This window comes from Tauraco erythrolophus, chromosome 12 (genome assembly GCF_009769465.1).
Source record: "Tauraco erythrolophus isolate bTauEry1 chromosome 12, bTauEry1.pri, whole genome shotgun sequence".
Taxonomy (NCBI): domain Eukaryota; kingdom Metazoa; phylum Chordata; class Aves; order Musophagiformes; family Musophagidae; genus Tauraco; species Tauraco erythrolophus.
Genome location: NC_141476.1, coordinates 23,736,956 through 23,757,976, shown reverse-complemented (window position 1 = coordinate 23,757,976; position 21,021 = coordinate 23,736,956). Strand labels below are relative to the sequence as shown.

The 21,021-nt window shown below is 45.2% G+C and overlaps 1 protein-coding gene across 1 annotated transcript in view; it reads left to right on the top strand.

Annotated features, from left to right (window-relative positions):
- LOC104383513 (serine/threonine-protein kinase WNK2) overlaps positions 1 to 21,021 on the top strand; it is a 107,427-nt gene that overhangs the window by 16,398 nt on the left and 70,008 nt on the right. The window contains 2 exon segments of the mRNA XM_086619291.1: positions 20,750 to 20,864; positions 20,867 to 20,921. Of these exon segments, the coding sequence (XP_086475417.1) occupies positions 20,750 to 20,864; positions 20,867 to 20,921 (170 nt within the window).

Sequence of the window (21,021 nt, the reverse complement as noted above, 5' to 3'; positions counted from 1 at the left end):
GTGAACAGAGTGTTGGGCAATGCGGATGCCCTGATGAGAATGAGCAGCGTGATCCCCTCTGAGGTGTTGGTTTAGGAGGGTGTATAATTGGCATGGATGAGCCTCTTCAAACCTTTCTGAAAAACTCTTTCTGTTTAAAGATTGATATCCCAAGTATGGCCATGCCTGGAGACTTTTCTGGATTTTTTCTCATATTGGAGTGCCTCGTTCCGTAGTTCTAAGGCAGAGCGAGTGCACCAAGATACACAAAAAGTTTTCCAGAAAATGGATTAGAGTGGTATTGTGTTCCAGATCCCGCAGGTAAGTGAAATCAACGGCCCAGATTTTGAACAGTCATACTGACCTCAGCTGGCTGCTAACCATTGGAATGCTGTCTGGTTTTCAGATTTAACGTTAATGAAGAATCTGTGAAACACCTACCGAGTCTCCGCTCTTCCCCAAAGCGGAGATGTCTATCAGCAGAGGGGTTGTGAACCATGACCTCTGCTTTCAACTCATGTTCCCTCATCTCCCGGTCTTAATATACAAAATGTTGGACAATTCCCTTGGATAGCTAACAGCCTGCTATCTGGTGCAAACCACTTTGGGTGTCTCACTTCAGTGTGGAGTGCTCAGTCAGAATCCAGCGTGTGGTCACAACAGCAAGCAGAGATCTCGAGTACGTGGCTTGTAGCGAGAGATGGTTAGTCCAGTCTGGGGAGGAGGTGCCTGAGATAAAGATATTGAAGATAAAGGTATTTGAAGAATAGTAGCTGAAAAAAAAACAACCCAAAAGCCTACTTAAAGGAGGAGTTGCATAAATGATTCTTCGTGTCCACTATGTACAGGCAAATAATTAATGGGCTTAAAGTGAAACTAGGTAGATGTAGGTTGGACAAAAGGGAAAACTTTACACCTAGGAGCAGTTAAGCATTGACAGATATTCTCTAGGGAGGCTCACTGGAGCTGGTGTACAGGTCTGTCTGGAATAATTTAGCAATTGGTACTCCCGTCTTGGAGCAGGGGAGTAGACTAGTGATATTTCCTGGTGGATTCTAGACCCACTTGCTGCAATTCTCTTACTCTGTGCTACAGCACCGGTCCCATACTTAGTGTTACAAGGTTTGCATTTGTATTGATTTGGTGAGTCCTGTGAGCCCTGTTATTTCAATCAGTGCATGGTTTATGTAAGTTTGGTGAGGAGCCAACCTAAACAGAACAGTCCTAAGTCATCTTTAAATGAAGCTGTTGGCAAATTATATTTGTGTTTATTTCGTTAGGAGTGTGTTGAACTGCTTTTTTGTTGAAGGGTTATGATGCCACTTCAAATAATAACCCAGCCAACAAAAATTGTCCCGTTTCTGATACAGAGGAATCAGGCATCTAGAAGAAGTAGTGACTTGTCCAGGTGCAGAGCCTATATTGTGGTCATTGTCTTCAAAAAGGAAGAATGTGTCCTGGGGCCACCAGAGTCATTAAGTGAATGGAGAACCTTGCTTGTAAAGTAAGGGGAGACTTTAGCCTGGCAAACCAAGGAGGGATGTAACAGCTCTGCAGAAAGGCAAAGGAGGAAAACTCACTAGAAGGAAAAGAGCTGTGAAGGCTGAAGGATGGAGTTGGCTCGGGAAGCAGTGTATCTCAACTGGCCACAAGTAAGCTAAACAAAGAGGAGGAATAAGTTTTTAGCACAGCTTTGCTTTAGGAGTGGCATGACAAGAATTCTGGTTGTTTAAAGATGCAGGTTGCTGAATTTAAGAACAAGATTATCTGGCATGTCCTGCTGTTGACCTCGGAAGTTCTCAGGTAGGAGGCTTCCACAAGAAGAAACTCTCCTTTTAAGAGCTTGAGCTATTGCTCATCTTTTTTTTTTCCAAAAGTCAGGAGCCCTGTTGCCAACATTTCCAGGTTTCATCCAACACCTGCGACACGCTAGTGCAAAGTGGGAACTTCAGAAAGGAACATTAAAAGAAAACAACTTTAGTTTGGAAATACCTTTTTTAAGTGCTTTGTATTGCTTCTGAATTGGTTTGTTGTTTGATTGCTCTTAAAGGTGGGTTGTATCCTGAAGTTAGGTCAAATTTACAACTGCACAAATCACTGGGTTTTGAGCATACCGGTTAAAAATAAAGCCTTGTGTTTTCCAGATTGTGCTTCCTATTTAAAAAAAACAGGAAGAAAGGCTCTCGTTCTGGTCACGAGCTGTGATGCCTCTCAGGTTATGCATTTACACTGTTGTTTATAAATTTGATTTGTGTTGGAGTTATCGACAATGGCTGGAGTCAAAAAACTAACCCAAGTGTCTGACGCTAGAGGAGCCTTGAACTTGAGAGCAGAGAGAAAGTGATGGAACCTGATTGTTGCTTATCCAGCACAGAACATATGAGCTGTTTTAAGCGAAATGCTGTTCTGTCTGACTTTCTCAGCATGCAGAGATGATCACGGTGCTTCAGCAGCTGAGACACTGAAGCCTCAGAGCAGAGGAGCCAGCAAGGGGAGTGGGCAGCATCACCGCATGGCCCTGGCTTTGTCTGCTGTTCCCCTGGGGTTTACCTTCCAGCCCAAAGTGATGAGATCATATGTGAACTAATTTTGTCATCCTTACCTTAGTGACCTTCATTTCTATGGCTGTGGAAGTGGTGGTGGAGTGCTCCCTGTAGATGTTGACATTTCCTGCTGTCTGTCTGGTTTTGTTTTAAATAGCCTACTTGTGTCAATTCTTTTTATTTTTTAAATGACAGGGTTGGAAAAAGGTTTTCAGTTGGTGTTTCCGTGGCTTAATTTGAAAGGATAACTGCACATCGTACCACAAGCCTGCAGAACGAAGGAGCTTTTTGTTGATATTTCTAGAAACGCCGTGTTTGTGAGCACTTGCCAAGGTCGCCGTTGGTAAGGGCACGGTGGTCCTGCGGGTGGTGTATCGAGTGTCTTGCTAGATTGTGCTCAGAATTCAGAAATTCAGAGCTGGTGTCTATCCCATCGGAACATATATGGTGGGTCTTGGTCGTAGTAGAGGAAAAACCATAATGTTAAATCTCAAAAGCAATGAGGCATTAAGGTGTAATTTTTGACTGAGGCTAAAACAGTGAGGTTAATGCTTGGTTTTCCACAAAACCTCATCTCTCGAGAGTAGGTCTCCTGTTACTGGCTGGGTGCATATTTAGTGAAACAACCAAGTAAATAGACTAGAAGAAATCATTGGTTATTAACTTAAGGCTAGTTAAGAGACAGTAGTAATAACAAAAGAGAAACTCATGTGATTTGTTATAGTGGTAAATCAGTTCTAAATTGGTTACTGTAGTATTTTAATGTTGATTTTTCTGTGGAAATACTAGCACTTTATTGGAAATATTCCTGGTTTTACTAGGCATTATTTTAACACACTGTATTGGTTCTATAAGGACACAGAACGAGTGCGTTTGCCCTTCTCCCTTCTTCTCTTTCTGTCAAAGTTATATGATTGCTTTTCTTTCTTCTAAAGCCTGGATACAGTGCAAGAATTGAATGGAAACGGTGCTTCTGTGGTGGCAAAGGTTTGTGTTTGTGAGCCATCTCACCAGTCACACCTGCTTTCCTTCTAAATGTGTCCTGTGGCAAGAACATCTGTTTAGGAGAATACCCCCAGTCCCTCTGGGATGATTTTCCATATGCTCCCGTTTCAGGGTAAAATTAAACCGATGGACCTTGACGGTGTTTTCTTAACCAAAACTTGGTCCTTGTGCTTCCGTTAACGGAACGTGACGAGTGTTATTTAACAACGGCGTGAACCGCTTCCGCCAGCGTCTTCTGGGTGACGCAGCGTCTCGGTGACTCGAACCGTGCTTCTGCCGAGGGCAGATGGTGTTAGACGAGTCAGATGAGCGTCAGATGTCCCATCTGGTGCTGCCTGGCCTGCTAACAGGGTAGCAACTGATAGGGTGGAGAGCTTGGAGGTCCGGGTACTGTCAGAAGGAAGAAAATGGAGCTCCTGGATGTTTTCTCGCAAGATGGGTAGAGCTGTTGAGTGCTCAAGTTTTTCCTTGGGTCTGTCCCCCTTCTGGGCTTATAAATTTTTGTCGAGGAAAGGGAGGGCTCAACTGCAGCATGCCCAGGGACCTGAGACAAGTGGCCAACCTGTGTTCAAGCCAGCTCTCGAGAGGGTGTGTGTTACTCAGCCTGTACGTGCGCAAGAAATCCAAATCGATCTTGCAGGAGAGGACAGCCCAGCTGAGTTCCGACCGACTGGGATTTCTCCCCGCATCTGTCTCCTCCTGCAAAATCGTGACCTGGCAAAATTAGCATCCGTAAAACCCTGCGGTCCCGGCGTGGCTCGGACAGGAACACTAATGCTCTGCAGGATATTTGCAATAAAGCTTTTTCGCAAGCTCACGTGAAGGCTCAGAAATCCCTCGCAGCTTTCGTGAGAGCGAAGCCCATCCGCAGAGCTGTGCACGCGCTGGGATAAACCGCTGCCAAGTGGCACAGTGATATTTTTTTTTTTGGTGTGTTTTCTGAACTTGTTGGTGCCCCTCGCCCTAGCGTGCCCATCAGTGTGAGCTGAAACTAAAAGCACAAGCCGCTGTTTGTGACTTCGGTTGCGTGGGCTGAAACTTGAGTACGGTTAATTACGAATGGATTTTAACGTGCCGATGAGTTTTAAAGGCAGCCCTGCCCTCTTATGTAAGCTTTTAATTTTAGGTATTTTCATGCCTTGTTTGTGCTATTTATCACGGTATCTTACCTGAATTTGCTATGCAATTATACAGAAAAGGATGTATCGGGGGGTTTGGGAGGAAGGGGGCAAGAACCGATGACAAGACGTTTTGATCACTCTGCTGATGAGTTGAGTTAAACTTATAGACTTGAAATCATCTCTCCTCTCTGAATCTGCTGTGCATTGCATTGATCCAGGTTTTGCTGAAATCTCTATAGAAAATGTCTAAGGAAATAAACTATAAAAGAATTAATTCAAGCATTAAGTGGAATTTTTAAGACTTCATTTAAAGGGATGAAAATACTAAAGTTGAGACCCCTGAACGCACATGCAGAGACTGAAATTTCTTCTTAGTGCTGCTTCAAAGGAGGGGCTGTATCCCTTCAGAAATTCTGAGCAAAAGCATTTTATACAAAACACATACCTGGCCACTTCCTTTGATTTCTCCGGGAAGCTTTTAAAATTATCCTTGGTGACAATTTGCCATCCTCAGACTAAGCCTCATTTTATTGCATCTGTAACGGCTCATGACCTGCTCTTCTGCAGGAGCATGGCAGCTCCATGGGCACACCTCATCGTGGGACAGTGAGGTGGATGGTGAGGCTGTGGCTGAGAGGTGGGGAAAGGCAAAGCTGAGCGAGTGTTACAGAAGTGGTGTGGTATGGAAACAATTATTTTATTGAAAAGAGGTAAATAAAATCATTCAAAGGTATCTGTTTTGCTTTTGAGTTCAGGAATGGTCTTAAAACGTTTTTCGCAAGGATACATCCTATATTTCTTTCTCCCACAGTAGGGCAATCACTACACGGATGCAGACATCCGTGCTTTCATTTTTCTGTTTCAGTACCATTTTCCCCACAACTGAACAATAACTTGTTGACTGACGAAGCCCTTCCGTGTACTCACCTGCCACTTCTCCTGGGGACTGTGGGAAACCCAGTTCCAGGTTTACATTCTTTACAATGAGCATCCTTTACTGCTGGTGATTAAAAACTGTCTTACCTGAATTGCTGGTTCTCCTTCACTAGCAGTTAAGCTGTTGTTTCATACTAGGAAAAAGCTTTCATGCTCTGCAAGCCACAGGGACTTCAGAGGGACCAGCATTTGCAGTCTTAAAAGGGCTGATTGATTGGTCTTATTAATAGGAAAATCTCTAAGGAGAGGTGAAATATCTGAATTTTGGAAAGTTTAAAGAATACTTATGAAGTGTTTTAAAATCATATGAGAACTGGGCAGAGCTCCCAGGTCATTTTTCTTAACTTCTAGTCAAGTTTTTCACTCTGCTGTTTTCGTGCTTTATAAGCTGCTGTTATTGAGCAAGAGATCCATCTTTGGAAAAAAGTGTATTATTATTTATAGATTTTTTTCTTTATAACTCCTTAAAGAAATTGTTTAGCAGTTGTAATATTCATCTATTGAATAAAGAACCATTTTGTTTAATGTGCATTGAACCAAATGGATCATCACTGCCATCCCTGGCAGTGTTCAAGGCCAGGTTGGACGAGGCTTTGGGCAACCTGGTGTAGTGGGGGTGTCCCTGCCCATGGCAGGGGGGTTGGAACTGGATGATCTTTGAGGTCCCTTCCAACCCAAACCATTCTATGATCTTCAATCCTAAGTTTTGCAGGTAATGCAATTTGTCTTTAAAAAAACCCCACAACCCCAAGCAGTCAAAGCAGGTGATGTCACTCAAATTAATGATATTTGTGTGCATTACTGTTTTTTTTTTTAGTTGTTTCATTCAAGAGATTTTAGTCTTTATTTACCGAAATTAATAGAGGGCAACACTGCTGTTGGGTTACTTCCCTGTGGGTGGGTTCTCCAGTTCCGCAGTACCTTGTTAGTGTGCTTGAAGTCAAACACTAGCCAAATGGAAAAGAGTTTTTATTTGCTTTGCGTTAGGTACGTGTCATGTCAGAGCGTGCAAGATAGCCAAGAATAGCATCGTCTTTATGTACCACCTCCTCAAGGGAGCTTGTAAAGCCAGCTTTTGTGGTTTTTTCCTCTTTGCAGAATGTTTTGGGGGAGGGAGAGAGCACAGAGAGAGGGAGGTTTCTCTATGTTTTTCTAACTAGTATTGGGTTTTACAAAGGTAAGAAATAATGCGTGGTTGAACATACAACAAGCCTTTTTTGGCAAATGTCTCCAACAGGATCTTCTCCTTGCACTGCTCAGTGAAATCTGAGTGTGAAGCCCAAACTGCCAGCCATTCTTCTTCATAAACTGATTTTCCCATCTGGAATTCTTAAGTATTCTTAAGCCACCCTGTCCTGGGCTGCATCCAAAGCAGCATGGGCAGGAGATCGAGGGAGGTGATTCTGTCCCTCTACTCTTCTCTTCTCTCGTGAGACCCCCCCAGCAGTAATGCATTCAGCTCTGAGGTCCCCAACACAAGAAGGACATGGAGCTGCTGGAGCAGGTCCAGCATGAGGATGATCCGGGCTGGAGCACCTCTGCTATGGAGACAGGCTGAGAGAGTTGGAGTACTTCAGCCTGGAGAAGAGAAGCTCGGGGGTACCTTCTAGCAGCCTTCCATACTTAAAGAGGCTACAAGAAAGCTGGAGAGGGACTTTTGACAAGGTGTGTAGTGAATAGGACAAGGGGCAATGGCTTTAAACTGAAAGAGGGAGATTTAGATTAGATATAGAAGAAATTTTTCCTCTGAGGGTGGTGAGGCACTGGAACAGGTTGCCCAGAGAATTTGTGGCTGCCCCATCCCTGGCAGTGTTCAAGGCCAGGTTGGATGAGGCTTGGCAACCTGGTGTAGTGGAGGGTGTCCCTGCCCACGGCAGGGGATTGGAACCTGATGATCTTTAATTTCCCTTCCACCCAAACCATTCTAGGATTATTCTTGAAATCTTTCATAAAATTATAGTGTTTTGTCCTCATAGTTTTCTGATTAATACGTTTTCTGTAGAGTCTCTGAATGTCTGATTCTGTTTGTTACACACAGTATATGGAACATTCTTTGTATCACGTAATAAATCCTTGATTCTGTAGGCTGGAGATTTTAGCTTATTAAACAGCTGTGATCAAGGGGTCTGAACTGCTGCTGACTTCTAGGAGATGTATGTATGCCCACAAGTTGTGAATCAGCCAGTGCAAGATAGGGCCTTTGTTTTGGCTGGGTTTTTTTTTGCTTATCCAGTTTTCAAACTCTTGTCATGATGGCCTGCAGGAACCCCTATCACTAAGCATCGCTCGTATTTGTTTAGATTTGGTGCTGCTGACTTCATGTTTTCTTAGGTCCTGTCTAGCCAAGATCTGAACTATCTTGTTTGCATTAGATAACCAGCATTTGAATTGGTGTTCTGGGACCTTAGCCAAGGGCATGTGTGCTGTAACATAACTGTGGCTGTAACAACTATGTCACAGGCTTCGAGTCAGAAAGTGTGATCATCTCCTCGAATCTCTGATGTTCCTTGGTTCATAAGAGTTTCTTGGACGAATCTCTGTTAATCCCTTACCCCTTTCAGATAAACTGTGCAGACTGAACTCCTTATCCACGGCCAGCATGGCCCAACTCATGAGTGATTCTTATGGCCCGTCCTTAAAACTGGGTCCACGCGAAGGGGCGTGTTGCAAAGCGTGCTCTGCACCAGGAGATGCTCTTTGCAGCAAGAGAATAGAGCAGACTCTTCTTGCTTTGCCCTCCTGTTCCTGCTGCCCAGCTGGCCGTGCTCAGCTGTGCTGGCTTCCCTAAGCCTGGCCCAGGACCGGTGCTCAGCAAGGCTGGCGCTGCAGCCCCTGCGCCGGGGGTCTCTACTGGTCCCAGTTACACAACCTCCTCCCGCCCAGCCCAGCCCGTGGTGTTCGGCTGCTCGTGCCCGGCTTACACAAGCGTCTCACTGTTTGTGACCTGTTGTCTTTGTGCTTCAACACTCACCTAACCCGTTTCCAAGTGTAGAATTTATTAGTAAGGGTGGGCTTTTTTTCGCAGTTCTTTAAAAAACACAAATAATTTTGTTAGAACAAAACTTAAGCCCTGCAGAACCTCTTGAAAATCATCAAGGATGTGTATTTTTTATGTGTAACTTGTATCTTGTGACTGATCGCTACCTAATTTTAATCAATTTATGAAATGGGTATTTCCTGTTTCATTCTTATTCTTCCTTAATGTGAAGTAAATGCATTGCAGAAATCTGAGTTTATGGTGTGAATGCTATTATCTTTATCAAACCAAACATATAATCTCATTGGAAAGTGGCCGAGATCTGTTTCTCATAAACCCATGTTGATGTTACCCTTTTATGCTGTGCTGTTCAAGGGATGGGAAGTTAAATTTTTAGCTGTTAGTATATTTTAGCTGACAAGCTGGTGTTATTCTTTTGGGCAGGGCTATAGAACGGCAAGCTTTGCAGGAGGGAAAAGAAAGAAAAAGAAAAAGGAAATGTTTTGTTACAAATGTGATACTTTCAGCTCAGTTCCCAGCCGCCATGGGAGATGCAAATGGATGTATCCTGTCCAGGAGCGCGGCGTTGGCCTTTGAGTGTTTTCTAGCAGGTTGTCACGTGGCGTTAGGAACGCACGAGAAGTGACAACTCTTTCCAGCATTTAGAAAAGGCTCCCCAGTAAGACACTTCCAAACCCCAGATTAATTGCTGTGTGAGTGTTCAGGAGCTGGTGTACCCCAATCTGCAAAGTCTCTTTTGGCAGTGAAAGATCCCTGTCCCTGCTTCCCAAGAGTGTTGCAGGCACTATTTCCAGCCTCTGAGGTGTTATGGCAGGAAAGGTGCCCTATGGACTTTCTCCTTCGTCGTTGCACTATATGCTTCCCACATCTCTTTTCCTTTGAATCTTGTTTCCAGCAGCAGCAAGCAGTGGGTCCTCCCTTGGGTGCAGTGTGCTGTGGAGCAGGGCTGGAACGAGAGTAGAGTGTTCCTGGGGCAGCTCCGAGGCCTCCAAGACTCTCCAGTTTCCAGGTGCAGGAGTTTAAGTTGGGTGTTGGCAATAGTATGGCCCTGTGCAAGGATTTTCTTTTTTTGGAAAAAAAAGAGCAGGTCGTGTTAAAGGACTGCTTTCCATGTTCTCTTCCCCCAGAAGGTGCCTAGCAAAGAACACAAGCCAGTTGGCAGGAGGAAGAGTTCATGATACTATTGGTATCGTGCTGCTTATCCATAGATCTCCAGGGTGTACCAGGAACTCCTCATCAGGTTTTTTGTGTCCTAGAGATGCGAAACAGGCACTGAAGAGTTAAATGTCCAGGTGTAGGTGGCTCAGCAGGCCACAATGCGAGGGGAGAGCTGAAAAAGTTTTTCTCCAGGACCCATTAAGCCAGTTTAAATGAAGGTCTGTGCAAAAACCCATCACTTTTCTGTCCTCTAGTTTTTCTTTTCCCTTCCCTCAATATAATTGAGTTCAGCGTGTGTGTACAGAGACACGCATGCACTCGTTCAGTCTTACTCCTTTTGTGAAATCAAAGACGTGAAAAGTTAGGAGGTGCTGAACTTACCTTGAAGGCTGCCTGGGCAAGTTTTCCTTGCTCGCCTGGCTTGTTCCCAGCTCTTCTCTGGGAAGAAAATGAAATATGTCCAGCTAAATGTCCATACGTCTGGGCTGCAGTCATGTGGTGATAAGAGTCAGAAGGTCCGAGGTGTTCTCCTGCATGGAGAGCTCATGGCAGCAGCAGCTGCTCCAGCCAGTGAGACCAAGGGGACCTCCTGATGCTCTCGGTGCTCTCCTGGTCGCCTAGGCTCTGCTGCGTTAGATGGACAGGAGCAAGTGAGAAATGGCTTTTAACTCTGCTTTTACGAGGCACGAGGTGATTTTGTGAGAAGAGTGATCGAATTAAAGTTGTATTCATGGCTGTGTAAGAGCCATGACTGAAGAACTCTGAAAATCTTTCTACCGCCTACTACAAGCAGGGCTGTTAGTCCAACTGTCTGGTTTGTCTTGGGGTGTTTTGGTTTGTGTTTTTTTCTACTAATTTGAACATTTTTGAAGTAGTTTTCTAAAACAAATGTACTCAGTCTGTAATTAGAGCCTGAGTCTGCAGGCCTGTTCAGTTGGTATCTTCTAGGACTGGTAAGGCTGTGGAACCTGTGGTTGATGAGCGAATCCAACACAGTTCAAGCGTTTAGTTTTGGAGGCAGAAAATAATGTTCTGACTTGAATGATCTCCATTATAAACATGATGATATTTCCTGTTACTGCATTTCTGCTTCAATAAAAGTTCCAAAGGGAATGGTTTGGTTTAAGTGACTTTCCTGAATTAGCATATTTTATGAACGATAAAGTAATACCAAGTGGAAATATTTGAAAGTTGTTATATAAATGTCATATTTATGTTCTTCCATTTATAAGTGGACAGAAATGAACCTCGTTTATCTAGTGCTCACCTTTGCTGCTGCTGCTGCAAAGAAGATTTTAATCATTTACAAAGTGTTTTACTGGAACTGCAAAGCTGTGCAAACATTTCTGTTGGGTCTTAGCAGATTTACCATTTTGACAGATTTCAGCATTCAAAACAGCTATGATGCTGGAAGGTAGATGTTGTGTGACTGCACTCAGGTTACAGTAAAACCTTTATTTTATAAATAAAACCATTATTTCTGAGTGTTCGTGACTGTAACTGAGCATCCTGTTCTCTGCTTAGGGTTACTGGTGGATTATCTTAATTCACTGGTGAGAATACTTCACTCTAAGAGTGTTTTACAAACTGAAGTATGGAATTGCTGAGTTGTATGGCAGGATGGGAAATGGTGGCAATAATGGGATGAAAATGAAATTTCCCTGTTGGGGGGGATTGAACGCGATGCGAGACAGACACACTCAGATGAATTTTGCCAGGGCAAAGCTAAATAAAACTTGCTGTGTTCTGCGAATTCTTCACGCTGGGTTAATTTTGGCTGGCAAAGCTTATCGGCCGGGTGAGATTTAACATTTACACGCTGAAGGGTAACGTGGGGTAAATAGCAACGTTTTCAGTTCATCATCTGGAGAAGAGGAGGCTCCGGGGTGACCTTATAGTGGTCTTCCAGTACCTCAAGGGGGCCTACAAGAAAGATGGGGAGAGGCTGTTCAGGAGGGCCTGTTGTGATAGGACAAGGGGTAATGGTTTTAAAATAGAGGGAGGCAGATTCAGATTGGATATTAGGAAAAAGTTTTTTACCATAAGAGTTGTAGAACACTGGCACAGGTTGCCCAGAGAGGTGGTGGATGCTCCATCCCTGGAGACGTTCAAGGCCAGGTTGGACGAGGCCCTGAGCAACCTGATCTAGTTGGAGATATCCCTGTTCCTTGCAGGGGGTTGGACTAGATGACCTTTGAAGGTCCCTTCCAGCCCTAACCATTCTATGATTCTATGATCGTGGGAGGCTGAGGAAGGTGGAGTGCTGTTCTGGCCGGGGCTCCCCGTCGGGCTCCCCTTTTCTAGGAAAGGCAACACTTCTGAGGGCAGTGGCATCACTTCCCTTCCTTCCACGTGCTGGCACCTCCCTGATGATGATTTTTTAGGCAGCAGCACTGAAATCTCTCTTTCCCCTCCTGCCATGGCCCAGGCCAGAAGGACCAAGCCGCCAAGAGATGGCTGGAGCCACCTCTCCTCTGTCTGGCTGCGTTGCATAGAGGAGCCCGGCACTGAAACACGGATAATTTGTAACCTCAGTGGTTCAAATTGCAAAGGCATCAGCCCTTGTGCTTGGAGGTGTCTTCCTGAGTCTCCTAGCCTGCAGCTCGTGCTCTCCCAAACCCTTAGAGATGGAGACAGCAGTAGGAGCCCACGGCGGTGGGACACGGGACCAGGATCAGGCATGTTGGTGCTTGGCTGCATCTGATTGAGACGTGTGTCTCGGTGTTAGACATTTTACATGCCCGAACGCTGTGTTTATAGATGACACGAAGTAAGTGAAGCAAAATGCATTTTAGAACTGTTGCATAAACTTTAATGGACACTAAGTTCAGAAGGGAATTCCAGAAAATACCAAACTCCCATGACATATCTAAAATGTTTTATTTTGGTGGTTTGATTTTTTTTTCTTGCTGTGTGAGCAGAGGAGATCTGGTGTCACAAGGTTGGTCCACCTTTTTTCACATTGATTTCACAGTTTTCTTTGAAAAAGCCTGAACTGTTTCTGGTATTAATCTAAAATTACAAGCTAGTGGGAACCTGTGAAGCACTGGTAATTGAGGGAGTTAATGGGGTGCTACCTGCAATTGAATTAATTGCTTTTGACAGAACTTTTTTGTTTAACCATAGGTTATCGTAGGGCAGTTGTGTTGGGAGGTTTTAATCTGTAAAACATGGTCCCTGCCCATGGTGTTGGGTTTCTTAGGTGTTTTCGTGGCTCTTGCATTGAGGTTTCTGATTCGAGAGGTTTGTTTCCTTCCTTCTGCACCTTGTGGGATGAGTTTTTTAAGTTCTGACGCCCAGTAGAAGATGTGAATCTCATCATTCCACTGCCATAAGACTCTGACATGTCCCTTAAGCAATTTGAAAAGTTGCAGCAAATAAGCAAGCTCAACTTTTTCTACAGTGCCAGATTTAGCCGCAAAGATCCGAATTCAACTCCTAATTTTCTATGGATTTCTGGCAATGACTCAGGCAAATAAGTAGATCTTTCTCAGCCTGTTCCATAGCTCCTCTTCATTGAATCGTGAGCATCCTCGGGGGCAAGGGCTGCTCTTCTGCATTTGGGAAACGAGTCACCACTGAGAAACCTCACTGTGCTTCACGAGCACGGCTAACATAGCAGGCTGTAACTTCGCCGGGGCTGACTTAGTGAAGAAGAATGTTGGCTGAACGCTGATGTGTAATGAAGCTGTAAATTTTTTTTTTCCTGATTTGCAAGTTGTCTAATGGCATCTGCTGTTTGTTCACAGAAAGGAGATTTTCTCCTTTAGAATTGCTTTAAATGACATGTGCTTATAATTGAATGTACGGGTGTGGGAATAAAAGGTTCTGAATGCTATTAAAAATTTATAGCATAGGCATAATAATAATAAAGGCACAGAGGTGGTACATGGGAGCAGCTACTTCAGTTATATGTCAAGCTCTTCACAGTCCCAACTGCTGTGTGTCTGAGCCTGCTTTTGCTCCCAGTTGTCTTTGGGAGAAATCCTGGCTTCCTCTGATAGTGGATTAGGCAAGTCTTAATGCAAAATGCAAAAGGTGATTGCACTAAATGAGTAGAATTTTCATTTTAGATACAGAAATGGTTTTTATTTTTGTCTTCTAAACCGTGTTATTTTTCATCTTCATTTCTAAAGGCCTTTGAATTTTGAAAATTTGAAAACCTTTGGAAAACTGGGACATTTCCCTGAAGAGGCTGTACTGACAATACAGAATTTAATGAATTAATAGTCATATGCAGGTAACGTTCTAAGTTCACTGTCGGAGCAAAGCAGGTGCTTGGCCTACGCTGCAGGGTGTGGGAAGGCAGATGCCTGTTCCCACTGGGATGGGTGTCGCACTGTTGAACCCATGACCGTAGGGCAGACCCGAACTGCACTTCTGTCCATAAATCCACAATAAACCAGTCGACAGCTACGTAGGAGAAAGCTGTCAATGGATTCTGCTGCTGATTCCGTATCTCAAGACGATCTCTGATTAGAAGAGTGGTTGCGGTTCCTGAGCAAACGTACAGATTTGGCACACAGATGTGAAAATGTAATGATATGAACAGATGTTCGTTCTGCCAATTGAGATTTGAATTCTGTTCCTGTGTCAGAAGCACCTCTTCAGTTTCCTTTTCGTTATCACTAATGAGGATGAGAGAGGTTATAGCTTCAGCATGACAGAGGTGAGCCCTTCCCTCATGGGCTGACCTACTGCTCCTACTTGCTTCACCAGCCTGACGTTAATCTCTTCCAAAATGAGGATTTACCCTGTTAGGCAAAATTAAATAACCATCAGGAAATACAGCTATGTAAGTTCAAACATTTAAAAAACACCCCAACAAACCAAACCCCAATATTTATAGACTAGCTGGACGCAGAAGTGGAGGCCCTTAGGCCAAGAAGTCTAGGTAAGATATCAAAGTTGTGTGTCAGAAAAGGAGACGTGCTGGTACAAACGTGGGCAGAGGAGGAGAAGGCTTTCAGATGTCCTTAGTAAGGCCGTAACAAACCGACGGGCAGCTCGAACCTGTTGGGGCTGGGGAGGGATCTCTCAAATAGCAAAGGGTCTTCAACGGGAGAACTTCAGTTGACTATCTGAAACCAGCAGCACTGTAGCCCAGGCTCAGTCCGTAGCAAGTGTGAGTTTATTCTTAACTCATTGCCACTTACAAAGTGTTTAAAGTAGTTTAATTTTTTTTTGTAACATTACTGAAAATCCAAGACTTTAAAGGAACGTAAAGAAATGCAGTGAAACTGGAAAGCAGCACAACTTTCCAGTTTGGTAACAGCTGTGCTTCAAACCCTGCTCTTACATGGTTATAGGCATTGCTGTGTGAAAAATAATCTCTTATTTTTGTTTCTTTCATTTGATCTCCTTTCCTCATGGGGTGAGAATGTTTTATTCCCAAATCTGTTAGCCCTTTGCAAGTAAGTAGGCAAGAAACTTGACTTCAGTTTTAACCTTTCTTAGAAATCTTCTAAAGCCAGGTGAAAGCCGGTCTCTTGCTTGTGTAACTTTCAAAGTCTTAGTCAGCGCCCATATGTTACAACCTGGAGGAAATGATGCTTGGGGATGACTAACGGAACATGTTCCTGCTGTTAATTTGGGTGTCGTTCCAGAAATTTAATTCGTACGCTTTCCCTTTCATTTTGTTAACACACTTACTTACTAATTCCAGTCTTTACTGTTGTTCCCCACTAAGGAACTTAATGAAGGGTTAAATTTTATATTAACAAAGAGAGGTATCTGTTCGCCCTGCCTGCGCTGAGCAGGGAGAAGCAGGGAGCGTACGTGTGTTGGGTTAGCAGGAATTTGTGGATAGGAAATTCGCTTTAATGTAGCTCCTTGCTGCAAGCATGGTTTTACTCCAGCCTCTCTGAACGGGTGTGTAATTTAGCAAGAGTGAGGCTGTAAAGTACTAATTGGGAGTGATTCCTTCATTCCAAAATCATAGAATCATAGAATGGTTAGGGCTGGAAGGGACCTTCAAAGGTCATCTAGTCCAACCCCCCTGCAAGGAACAGGGATATCTCCAACTAGATCAGGTTGCTCAGGGCCTCGTCCAACCTGGCCTTGAACGTCTCCAGGGATGGAGCATCCACCACCTCTCTGGGCAACCTGTTCCAGTGTTCTACCACTCTCATGGTAAAAAATTTTTTCCTAATATCCAACCTGAACCTACCTCCCTTTATTTTAAAACCATTACCCCTTGTCCTATCACAACAGGCCCTCCTGAACAGCCTCTCCCCATCTTTCTTGTAGGCCCCCTTGAGGTACTGGAAGACCGCTATAAGGTCACCCCAGAGCCTCCTCTTCTCCAGGCTGAACAGCCCCAACTCTTTCAGCCTGTCCTCATAGGAAAGGTGCTCCAGCCCTCTTATCATCTTCGTGGCCCTCCTCTGGACCCTCTCCAACTGGTCCATGTCCTTCTTATGTTGGGGACTCCAGAACTGGACACAATACTCCAAGTGAGGTCTCACAAGGGCAGAGTAGAGGGGGAGAATCACCTCCCTCGACCTGCTGGCCACGCTCCTCTTGATGCAGCCCAGGACGCGGTTGGCCTTCTGGGAAGCAAATACCCTTCAGTGGTTTGATGCTTAAAACTTACCTGATTTGCAACAGGAAAGCTAATGAAGAAAAGGTAACTGACAATTTCTAACCTCTTCTTGCCACTCGTTTGGTATCTGTTAGATTGCCCTTCACAGTGAAGGATACGTTGTCTGGCCCCCCCAGTTAATGCTCCTTTACCAGTATGACGGGTGACGTCGTGGGGCCCCGAGCCAGTGGGGCTGGCCGTGGGACGGGCGCTCCTGTGCCCGAGCCGCACCGCGGCTGCTCGTGGTTGTGGTTTCTCCCTGTGGAAGCGCTCCATAAGCACTTACCCGCAGGAGCCCCGAGTAGCTGTGATAATAAAATGTCAAATTCTCAACGCAGGTTCAAGGCAGCCGGCCACGGATCAGTCTGAAAAACCAGTCTGTGTTGTCAGCTGATGCAATCTCCTGTCTGCTCGTGTGTTTTCTGTGACTTGGTGCTTTCGTCGCTGCTGGGCACGGCTCTAGCTACGGCGCTGCAGTAAAATCACGGGCCAGTAATGAGTTTGTGGCACGTGTGTGTTTTCAAAGCTGGTACAGCTAAAGCTCAGAAGGTGAGAAAGCTCATTGTTGCTGTGTCTGCTCCCCTCTGGCGCTGTGATTCCAGCTGTGCTGCCCACAAAGTCCGTATTGAAGCCTTTTAAGTTGACTATTTGTCAAGATGGCCCCCTTCCAGTACTTAAAGGGGGCCTACAGGAAAGCTGGAGAGGGGCTTTTTACAAGGGCGTGTAGTGATAGACAAGGGGCAATGGCTTTAAACTGAAAGAGGGGAGATTTAGATTAGATCTAAGGAAGAAATTTTTCCCTCAGAGGGTGTGAGGCACTGGCACAGGTTGCCCGAGTAGTTGTAGATGCCCCATCCCTGGAAGTGTTCAAGGCCAGGTTGGATGAGGCTTTGGGCAACCTGGTGTAGTGGAGGGTGTCCCTGCCCATGGCAGGGGGTTGGAACTAGAAGATCTTTGAGGTCCCTTCTGACTCTAACCATTCTATGATTCTATGGAGCAAGAAATTAAATTTACGGATTTTTCGTAGCGGTAGCGCAAACCGAGCAGCTGTCTCGCTTCTTGCTCGGTTCTGTTTAACTTCAGTTTGGCTGGAAAAGCTGCACCAGCTCAGTGTGATTGCTGTGGGCTTTTCAAGGTTGAAGTTTATTTTAGAAACCTCAATGCTAAGTAGTAGACTTGAGAAGGTTTCAATTATTTCAAACGGAATTGCAGTGTCGCCTCCTGAGCCAAGACTTTGTGTCCCAGCAAGGAGGGAAAGAGCCAAGAAGCGGGAATGCCTTAAAAGGAGAGGAAGCGTGTCGGTATCTGCAAGCTAATACTGATATCTCCCAGATCACATTGAGGAGAACGTTTTCCAAGTGTTCAGGTCTCGTGTCTTGAGGAAGCTCAGAACAGCAGTAATGCCATAAGCACAGTGGAGCTGACCGAGCGATGAGCTCGTTTGTCAACTGGGTGGGATGTCGCCGTTGCGTGTAACTCGGCGTCCCTGAGTCTCCTCCTTCAGCTGTACGAGGTTGTGAACGTCTGCTGCTGCAGATAGCCTGATGGTTGATGACTTCTTTGGGGAATCTGGACAGGCTGAAAGAGTTGGGGCTGTTCAGCCTGGAGAAGAGGAGGCTCCGGGGTGACCTTATAGCGGTCTTCCAGTACCTCAAGGGGGCCTACAAGAAAGATGGGGAGAGGCTGTTCAGGAGGGCCTGTTGTGATAGGACAAGGGGTAATGGTTTTAAAATAGAGGGAGGTAGATTCAGTTGGATATTAGGAAAAAATTTTTTACCATGAGAGTTGTAGAACACTGGCACAGGTTGCCCAGAGGTGGTGGATGCTCCATCCCTGGAGATGTTCAAGGCCAGGTTGGACGAGGCCCTGAGCAACCTGATCTAGTTGGAGATATCCCTGTTCCTTGCAGGGGGGTTGGACTAGATGACCTTTGAAGGTCCCTTCCAGCCCTAACCATTCTATGATTCTATGAACTCACTGTGTTTCCCCTAAATTTCGATAAATTTGGGTTATGCCAAGTGATGCCCTAAATGCAGATAAATGGGTTAGCTTTCTGTGGCATGACCTTTCCATAGAATCCTCTTCCTCATCTTAAAATTTGGTATCCTAAGATTATTTCAGGCTTACACCTTTACCTTCAGCACAGGGACGTTTGGCCTTGTGTGGGTTATATGATGGGGAATAAGCGTCTGTGACACCAGTGAAGGTTTTTTGGGGTTTGGATTAAACCCTGAGTGAGTCACGCAGTTAAATGGGTGGGTTTGCTGCATCAGAGCAGAAAACAGTTCAACAGTTAAAGCCCTTTCAGAAACATGCTTTGGCCAGTGACTCGTGTGTCAGGTTCAGCCTGGAGGAATTTAGAAAAGGTCATTTGAGCCCTTCCAGTGCCAGAGACCTCTTCCATGGGGGGAACGTGGCATGCCAGGGCGGCTGCTCTGCCCAAAGCCCTGTACGTGGTCCCTGCCCTCACCTCTCCTCTCAAGTGTTGGTACTGGAGCCAGGCTTTCTCCTGAGAAAGATGCTCAGCTGTCATTCTGATGGACAAAAAAAAAGAATCCAGATCCTTTCCACTGTGTTTTATAGATAAAACACATATTTGTCTTCCAGAATCACTTTGCAGTTGCCCAGCTTGCCATCTTAGAACTTTGGATTCGGACAGCAGCCCAAACGCTGTGGTGCTCCTAGCAGGTGGAGCGTACGGAATGTAATGGTCTGCGGTGTCTGAAGGGTATTTTGAAAAGTTACCCTTAAAGTAGCAGTGGAAAATTTCTCACAGTGCTTAGAAATCTGGAAATGAGAGTCAGGGGGTATGGTATTATTTTTTTTTAATTAGAAGGTTTTAAAAAAACCTGCTGGATCTGTGTCACCGCCTTTTCCTTCCCTGCCAGCCCACACTCCGCTCTTCCTGTCTCACACAAGGACTGCTCCTTTTGCTCCCTAATAGCAGTGTGTCTGATTTATTCTACAGGGCTTAAATTAAGAGGAAACTCAGCAGCAGGGGAAGAAGTGATGGATTTGAAAGCAATTCTCAGGCTTTTCTGTCCTGGCTCATTAGACAGCCAGCCTTTTTTTTTTTTTTTCCCCTTTGCTTTTTTTTTTTTTAAACTTAGGAAAACCACAGTTGCTGCAGAGCAGCAGAAACCCTGCCTTGCTCTCGGCTGCTGGCGTTCGCTGTGCTGCTGCCAGCCCGGCCCCAGCGGCGCCACTGGGCACTGGGTGCTCCCAGCCACCCCCAGGGATCCGGGCATGGGCCCCCACGGGTGCCAGTTTAATTCACTATTTGCTGTGATGAACATGCCTAAGTTATCCGAGAAAAGGAAAGTGGCTGAGGTTAAAATCTGAACTAATTAAATCTTAGCGATTCGTGAGCCTTCATTTGTCTGAGTAAGAGCTGTTACACAATTGTGCCTTTTAAAGAACCAAAAAGCTTCATTTCTAGGGTGGCAGAGAGAAGTGCTCCCAGCCCCATCGGCTGGCCAGGGGACACCAGGCAGATGGTGACAGTGTGGTTTTCGGTGAAACTCCCGTTTTGCTCTTTCCCGTGGTCCACAGAGCGTGTGTCTGGGCTGCTCGGGAGGGGTCTCCATGGTGTTCATGAGGTCCAGGCAGCCCCGTAGGCTTCTGCTGACCTGCGGGAAGGAGATGGGCTCCTGGTGGGGTCACGTCACAGCCGGGAGGACGTAAATATTCTTAAATTTCTCTAGGAAAACCAGAGTAGTAGAACACGACATTCCTCGTGTTTCTAATCTCAAAGAATGAGTATTTCCATGCAGCCTACAGAAAAGGCTGAAGGACAACTTTAAATCCTTCCTTTGTCAACCTTTAAAGAAAAGTCTGTAAAATCAGGCAGAACAGCAAACAAATGGAAAAATTTCTGTGTTTGGGTTTTTTTGGAGGGGGGTATTGTTTTAATTTGTCCTTGGAGAATTGAGAAGGGCGGTACAGCCAGTGTGGTCCCTGGGGGACCCGACCTGCTGGTCACTGCTTCCCAGGAGCAGCCGTGGGAGGTGATGAGCGGCCACGGCTGGAGAAGACAGCGGCAACTTAGCTGTGAGGGCGTTCATACCTGGCAATGAAGTCCTGCCTGTGTTGATCTCAGATAACCAAAACAAGAAGTAAATACTGGGTGTCGATCCATCAAGCCACGCGCGTGTTCGCGTTGCCTGAACTATTAATGCTGTCGTGGAGCGCAGCGTAGCACAGACGTCCCTTTGTTCGGAGGAGAGTCTTTGTCTTCTTGACACTGGATTTAAGGCGAGTGCCCTAGTTCATACATGCTGCTCATCTCTTACATAAAAGATTTTATAATTGCTCTTGATACAAGCATAAAAAAAACCCATCTAAAATTCAGAATACCCCAGCAATGTAGTACCTTTCTTTTATTTTTGTCTGTTCGCTACTAATAATGTCTTGTTTTGGATGATAGGACAGAAAACTCACAAAAGTAGAGAGGCAGAGATTTAAAGAGGAAGCAGAAATGTTGAAAGGTCTGCAGCATCCAAACATTGTGAGATTTTATGACTTCTGGGAATCCTGTGTGAAAGGCAAAGATGCATCGTGCTGGTTACCGAGTTGATGACCTCTGGAACGCTGAAGACGTAAGTACTGTGCTCCTGGTGAGGAGGCTAAGAATAGCCATGGAAATTTTTAGAAAAATCCTACTTTCGTCTTCTGAAAAAGGCAGCTCCAGATAAAAGA